At 32.0% G+C, this 8,470-nt stretch overlaps 1 protein-coding gene across 1 annotated transcript; it reads left to right on the forward strand.

The window, feature by feature from the left end:
- Positions 1-2,443: 2,443 nt before the first annotated feature.
- GMP (GDP-mannose pyrophosphorylase) lies at positions 2,444-4,890 on the forward strand. The gene is given in 5 exon segments (NM_001247096.3): positions 2,444-2,705; positions 3,001-3,129; positions 3,455-3,517; positions 3,615-3,854; positions 3,966-4,890. Coding segments are annotated over 4 exon segments (1,086 nt in total). The 5' UTR covers positions 2,444-2,705; positions 3,001-3,018; the 3' UTR covers positions 4,638-4,890.
- The last annotated feature ends 3,580 nt before the right edge of the window (positions 4,891-8,470 follow it).

The following is an 8,470-nucleotide window of genomic DNA, read 5'->3' on the forward strand; positions in this document are numbered from 1 at the left end:
TTATGTCAATAATTTTTTCTTAATTAATGTGTCAATTCAAAATTAGACAAGTGATTAGGAACATAAGAGTATATTTCGGAACCGTTTTAGTTTATACATATTAGTAGGAGTGACAAAATCACATCCATCCCGCTGATTTAATTTATTTAAGTTTAGGTGTGTTATTGATTTGCTTATTTATTGGCTTAGCTCATTTCAGCCTAATATATTTCTGTTTAGCAAAAATTAAGTTGATATGTAGAATAAATTGATTCGTGAGAAATATTTTTTAAAATTTTTTGATATGGTATATATAGGCATACTAAAGAAAAAAATTATTATGTAGTAAAAAGTTTATAAAAGAACAAATAAAACAATTAAAATTACTTCCTCTGTCTCAATTTGTATGACACTTTTTATTTTTCAAGAGTAGAACAATATAAGTTTGACCAGGTTTTTTACATGAAATCTTCAATTTTTTAAAAATAAAATTTATATTGCTATAGACTATGTAAAAAGTATTATAAGTCATAATAATTGACAATTCAATATATTTAAAAGATATATGAAAAATTTAAGATAAGAGATAGATTTGTTTGAATCTCTCAATTCAAAAAAGTCACATACATTAGCCCATTCCAACTCAGGCCTCATTTGTTTGCACTTAATGAGGGTCTGAATCTTAATCAATCAGATTTGCCTCATTCAATGTGTTTGTTTTTTAGAACTGAATCATAATATTCAGATTCAGTTCATTAAGTTTATTTGTGTTATTTCCATGTAAGTCTCTTAATGGTATGAATACATCCGAATGAATCAGATCTATAACACACTCTCTAACACCATTCACACTCAAAAGTAAGACTCTTATCTTAATTCAACTATTTCACAACAACTCATAAAAATTTCTTTTTCTTATTTATTAATGTTATGTATGCTTACCGTTATAATATTCTTTATTCTTACTAACTTAATATACGTCCTTTACTTTCATAAATTAATCAATATATTTGAATATATACGCATTCATGATATGATATTTAGCATGGTTCCAAAAAATAAGAAAGTATTAATTATTTGATCGATAACAATAACAAATGTCCATTATAAAATAAAATATTTTCATAAATAGTATATTACTAGTCTATATAAACTATTTTACATGACATTATATTATATTCTCGAAATTTTTTAGCGCAAAAAATAGTCATATCAATGATGTAACTTAATGTTAAATTTTTAATAGATAAATCATATTACCTTATTACGATAAAAATATTCAAAATATTATTTTCTATAAAAAAAACTATTTAAAATAAATTTTCAATTAAAAAAACTAAAAACTAAAATAATAAATTAAAAAAGAAATCTTCTTCTTCCTCAAACTCTAGCCGCCATCCCCATTCCTTCCCCATCCCCTTTTCCCTTCTTCTATACACTTATTATCTATCACCTTCATGTCTTTCTCATCACATTTCAAATTATTATCACTCGAAAAAAGAAATCAACGTTGATTTTATGGTGGTGCTTATCGGAATCTACTAACTCAAAATGGAGTAAGAGAGACACGACGCTGATCCAATTTCACCAGAACGGTAGGTGGCGGTGAGATTTATTGGTAAGACGAAGACGATGGAGAAAAGAAGGCGGTCCCTAGTGGGTCGCGTGGTGGTCTTTCGGTGTAGGGTTACTAATTTTATGGAGATCGGAGAAAGATGGAAAGAAAATAGTGAGGTTTGAAATGGAAATGGAGACCTACAGGTCTTGCCGGCAAGAAGAACGGTGGCGGCGATGATGACTTTCGCCGATGGATTTTGGTGTTACATGGGGGGGGGTTGTGGAGTCCCAAAATTATATAAATTTAAAATCTATTATTTTATATTTTATCTAATAAAGCTTTGTTTAATAACTTTTAAAAATAAATAATAAAGATAATTATGATATGTAATTAATTTAACTGACGTAAATTTGACATGTCGTCTATTCAAGGCTAGTGAACTAAACACATGATAAGAGGGGTTTGAAAATATTCATTTGATTTAGTTTAACAATTTACTTGATAAATGATTAAGTACAAAAATTCTACAAACTTATACAAGTATAAGGGTCCGGAAGACATTCAACCTATATAAAAAAAGAATCCTTTGGATTTTAAAATTCTACTTTGTTTACCCCGCTGTAATTAGAAGCAAGAACCAATCAGCATTCTCTGTATTGCCAACTCAGATATTAACACACGTTTTAAGTAAATGGAAAATTAATTTATTTGACCTAGTATTGTTTTAAATGATATTTGTAATTCTAAAATTTCAATTTATCACATGTTTTAGAGGATAAAATGGAAGAGCAATTTTGTATTTCAATTTTCTTAAATTTTGTGTCAAGTTAAAATAAGTCAAAAAACACAAAAAAAAAAAAAAAGAGAAGAGTAATATAAAGTGAATTGGACGGCAACAGATTTCTTAGTTTGATATAGAAAACAAAAAGAGGGGTATGGTTACTTGTTAGAAGATTTACAGGGAATAGGTGTTTATGTGTGTGTATATATATATCCATCTATTACAAGTGGCTTTTCTAACACCGATCGATCTTTTAACAAACTCCCTAAACACACTCACTCCCCTCCCCTCCCCTTCTTTTCTTCTTTGTTTGCTTGGCTCTCTCTCTCTCTCTGACTTGAGTCCACTCATTCTTCAATTCAGTCTTTGGATTTTCTCGATCTACAGGTGAATTTCTCTCTTTTTTTTTCTCGATTTCGAGTTTTATATGATAATTTGACAATGTGCTTGCAATTTCCCTCATCTTTTTGTTTGGTTGATAGTTTTTCCTATTAATTGTGTGGAAGTTTTACTAATCCCTTGGATCTGATGCGTGAAGTGCTGATATAGGATCTCTCATTGATCTCTAGAACAATAGGATATGGATTTCTTTTGGCGTGTAGAAAACTTTGGTCAGATGGATTGAGTGCAGAATGTTCCATCTTTTTTCTCTAATTCTTAATTGTGATCTGTTTATAAGCAGGAATATTGGTATCTCAAGATGAAGGCACTTATCCTTGTTGGAGGGTTCGGTACTCGGCTCAGGCCACTCACCCTCAGCGTCCCAAAGCCACTTGTCGAATTTGCTAACAAACCAATGATTTTGCATCAGGTACCTACTTTATTTATCACAATAACCAGCCTTGTTCAACTTACATATTCATCATGCTTTGGATTGTGGTTATTCCCAACTCGTTATTTTGGTTTTGCACTGGTTATCAGATGAGAGAATTTGGTGTTGTAGATATCATCAATAGTTTCAAATTGCAGTTTTAAACATCTCATTCCTCATATGTGTGTTAGGTTCTGAATTATCTGTATTGAGACTCCTCCAAACTCTGCCCTATCATCATCCAAATATAGAAGGATGAATTTAAAAAGCAGCAAAGCGTATTGACTTGTACTATTCTTTTCTAAAGTAAAAGTTTTGTCTTCAGATCGAGGCTCTCAAGGCTGTTGGAGTAACCGAAGTTGTACTGGCTATTAACTACCAACCTGAGGTCAGTTTCTTACCCATTACAGAATTTGCAACTATTGGAGATTTTAGTACAGCGACTTACTTGTAAGGTAACACAACACAAGCGTCTTTTGGTACAGGTGATGCTGAACTTCTTGAAAGAATTTGAGGCAAGCCTTGGAATCAAGATCACCTGTTCTCAAGAAACTGAACCACTTGGCACTGCTGGTCCTCTTGCTTTGGCTAGAGATAAGCTGATAGATGACTCTGGTGAACCATTTTTTGTTCTTAACAGTGATGTTATCAGTGAATATCCATTTAAGGAGATGATTCAATTCCACAAATCCCATGGTGGTGAGGCTTCTTTGATGGTGACCAAGGTAAAGTTGTAGTTATTTATTATTCTGATGGAATTGAACTTCTTTTTGGATATTTCAACAACTCCGAGGCAATTCTGAATACGGAAGGTAAATATTCACTGGTTAATGTAGGTGGATGAGCCTTCTAAATATGGTGTTGTCGTCATGGAAGAATCCACAGGGCAAGTAGAGAGATTTGTGGAGAAGCCAAAGTTATTTGTTGGCAACAAGATCAACGCTGGATTTTACCTACTGAACCCTTCTGTCCTAGACAGAATTCAATTACGGCCAACATCTATTGAGAAAGAGGTTTTTCCGAAAATTGCAGCAGAGAAGAAACTGTATGCAATGGTGCTACCTGGATTTTGGATGGACGTTGGCCAACCAAGAGATTACATTACTGGCCTCAGACTCTATCTGGATTCTTTAAAGAAACACTCTTCACCTAAATTGGCTTCAGGACCACACATTGTCGGAAATGTCATAGTGGATGAATCTGCTAAGATCGGAGAGGGTTGTTTGATAGGACCAGATGTTGCAATTGGTTCTGGTTGTGTGATTGAGTCTGGAGTTAGACTCTCCCGTTGCACTGTGATGCGAGGAGTCCGCATCAAGAAACATGCATGCATCTCAGGTAGCATCATTGGTTGGCACTCTACTGTTGGACAATGGGCTCGTGTTGAGAACATGACCATTCTCGGAGAAGATGTTCATGTTTGTGATGAAATTTACAGCAATGGTGGTGTAGTTTTGCCCCACAAGGAGATCAAATCCAGCATATTGAAACCTGAAATCGTGATGTGAGATATATTTGTTAGCACTAGGAAAAATATAAGTTTATGTATTCAGTTTCTTCATGATGTCACGTATTCCTGTTTTGGTTGGTTTCCAGTTCTCCTCTTTTTCAAGTGTTAAAACGTCAGTCCTGAGAATTTGAGTGATGTAAACTTTTCTTGGTGAAATTTTTGTTATGTTGTGAAAGGTATGAGATATTGTAAGACTGGGAAATGTGTAATTTTTGTTATGTATAGATAAATAAAAATCCCTCTTATTTGTTTATACTATTTTTCAGTTCTTTTATTCTTCAATATCTCTAGGTCTCAAAGGCAAATTGCAAAGTCATACAATAACAACTACTTAATTTGAAGCAAATTAGAGAGTCTTTATTATCCTCACAATGATTAGCAGATAATTGTGGTATAAAAGTGTATTATGTCCATGATGTAACTAGTCAGGTTTGTATCTAATTTAGCATGTGTCGGTGATCTTGTGATGTTGCTGAATTACGACAAGATAAGGTGTAGGTAAGATAAAAATAAAAGAGAAGAGGGCCCTATTGACAGCTCTATTTTGCTGCTCCACCAACTGGCAAAAAAAAAAGAAGATAGCATCAGATTTATTCCAAATAGCACGATCCCTTAAAATTATTTATATATTTCACTTAGATTAAACTATTTGAACTTTATTTTTTGTTTCTTATTCACCTCAATAGGCGCACGAGAGGTATTTGATTTGGTGTTTTCATGGAAAAAATATTTCTTTATCCTTTCTTCCTATTTAATTTTCCATCACTTCCTCCACCACACCAGTTCATTGTCGCCACCATACATCGTTCTTCTTACTCTGGATACTTTAGTTCTTCTGCCTACATCGTTAATTCTTCTTTTTGTTCCATTTCCATTCATATTAAGATTGGCAGCAATGACATTGCCGCCATCATTACTGTCTTTTTCATCATGTTAATTTGTAGAGGACTTGAAGTTTGGAATTGAGAGAAGTATTAGAAATATCTTTAATTTGGTGTGAATGATTAGTTTTTTCTTCTAACTATTTGCAGGTTTAAAAACACCGCTCTACTTAAGTAAATGAACTTAAATATACCATTGATCTTCCACATGAGTGAAATATACCCTAAATTCTCACCAAGTTTAGGGGTGTTTAAAACACTTTTGTCAACTTTTTATTAAGAGGCTTAGCTTATGCTTCAACAAGAGTTTGAGACTAATTGTTATGTCATGTAGCAGATCGAGGGTGTATTTAAGTGAGTTAGCCAAGTAAAGGAATATTTTTAAGACTATAAATAGTTCGAAAATGAAACTAATATATCACGTTAAGTTTGAGGGTGTTTTCAAAGAGAACCCTTGCCCTTAATTGATATCAAATGTGGAAGTGAACCAAAAATATGAAGTAACACCCTCTTTAAATATAAAAATACTCAATTTCTATACTTCACAGAATCCTTCCAAGGAACTAGTCTAAAGAGATTACATGAATTCAAAATAATAAGACACAACTCACACCATAAAGGAAGAGGGTAGAAGTTGTCGGTGATCATCTTCATCTTCACACGTGAAACATCACATAATCTAACCCTCTATCACATAAAGATTTTCTGAATCACTCATTCTATTAACACTAGAGTTCCTCTACTTTTCTCATTCCTGAACCCGAACTTCTACCACTTTGTTTTTGGTCTACTACTCTTCCTCAAGCTTACATGCTAACATCCTGGCTATTGACCAATTTAGTAAACCATATGCAAGACACTTACTAAACTCCGTTGACTCAAATCCCCCTTATTAGACATATCCTAGACCATTAAGACTTAAAGGCTGAATTTCATTATAATTAACTCAAAAAACACAGGTTGAAGCTAAACACACGTGAAGATCTAGCTTGTCCTATTTCATTTTGAGGGTGTAACAATTACACTTTTTCAACAATCCAAATTACCAAAGACCCATAAGACATCATTTATAGGTTTACCATGTAGTTTTGATCTATGCAAAAATCATCTCAACATTTAAACACACACAAAAAAGTGGCTATAGAGGGAGAGAAGGGGAGGGAAAGATGGAGTAAATTACATTTGATAAAAAAATACATAAAGCAAAATATATGAAAAATAACCTCTTTTTTAATTAAAAAAGAAAGAGAAGAAACAAACAATCAAAGCAAAAATACTAAGAAAAAAAATGAAGAGAGAGAGATAAGAGGATGAGAAAGCAAGAATTGGGGGGGGGGGGGGGGGGGCATATGCTAGAGAAAATGAAGTATAGTCGGATTATCTAATTTTTCTATAATGTAGTTATAAACAATAAATACATAGTTCATGTTTCATACTCATTTTAATTAAGATCACTTTAAAAAAAAAAATATGTATTAAGATTCGAACCCAGTCCAATCACCTCAAAATGAAGAGATACCCAATGTTGAAACCAGTAAACCCAATCAACTTTAGCAACATATAAAGCTTAATAAAGCTAGTGTTTGGCCATTTTTAAATATTCTTGACAAATAGTATTTGGATGAAAGTTTGGATGAAATTTCACAATGTGTTTAGCCATACTATTTGGAAAATATACTTCATTTTCTTAGAAAAATGTGATTTATACCCATAAGTTTTAAAAATTAAAAAAATTAACCATAAATTTGTATTACAAGTCAATTGGATCTTCCTTGCAACAATAACAAATAGGGTCCATGACACTAGAGTAATGTGGTAGTTTGAAGTGAGTGCAACAAACATTATTCCATACATCGTCAAGTAGACAAAGAACATGACATTGTTACCCTCAGCCAATTTTTAATCATTTTCATCAACAATCATATCATCATTTAATATTCATTGAGTATTTCATTAGTACTTTGGAATTCACATAAAAATTTATGTAACACAATGCAAACAACTACTATAGAGGGAATTCTGTAAAAGATAAAAGTTTGGTATAAAGCTTTAATTTTCAAAAGATTCCAAATACTAAAAAAAATTTATATTTGGAAATTTGGGATATTTGCCAAAAGTATTTGTCAAATAATGACAAACCGTATGGACAAACATTATCTGTCAAATTTTTTTCCAAATATTATTTGGAAAATTTACGGCCAAATATATCCCCTATTCAAGCTATATACAAATATATGTATACATAATTTTTTCAAAGTTAACATATGCATGTGCGCCCTACATAAACATGTAGATTTTCCTTTACCATGCTCAACATATTTTTTTTCGTTATTAGTATCCATTACTAATATAGAAGTCTGAACAAGCATATAGTTCATGGTCAATGTAAGGTTAGGCAACGGAACTGGATGTATCGGTACTGGTCCGGTGCCATTTCGATTCGTTTCGTTTCGTCCCGATTCGATTGCCCACGGGACGGAATGGAACATCCTGAGTCGCGACACGAAACAGAATTGGTACCGATTTATTTCGATTTTGGTCTTGTTCGGTCCGATTTCGGTATGGTTCCGATTAATGATAGTTATTAATTAATTTATATTATATATCTATAAATTATAATTTATATTTAGATTTAATAATAAATACTACCCAAGTAACCCAACTAATCCCTATTAGTATTACATTAGTATTACATTCAAGACTTAGTTGAAACAGAACTCTTCCTAGAAGGTGGTTGCGTAAACTATGCACTCTACTTATAGTTGTAAATTGAAACTACAATTTGTACTACAAATTTAAATAAATTAAATTGATATTTTTTTAATTTGTGTAGTTATTTTATCCTTATTTTTATTTAATTTTTTTAAAATTACAAATTTAATTTATTTAAATTACAAGTTAAAATAATAACTTATAAATTATAACATATTAATAAATAATAAGTACTCCC

The sequence above is a fragment of the Solanum lycopersicum genome, chromosome 3 (assembly GCF_036512215.1).
Source record: "Solanum lycopersicum chromosome 3, SLM_r2.1".
In the NCBI taxonomy this organism is placed as follows: domain Eukaryota; kingdom Viridiplantae; phylum Streptophyta; class Magnoliopsida; order Solanales; family Solanaceae; genus Solanum; species Solanum lycopersicum.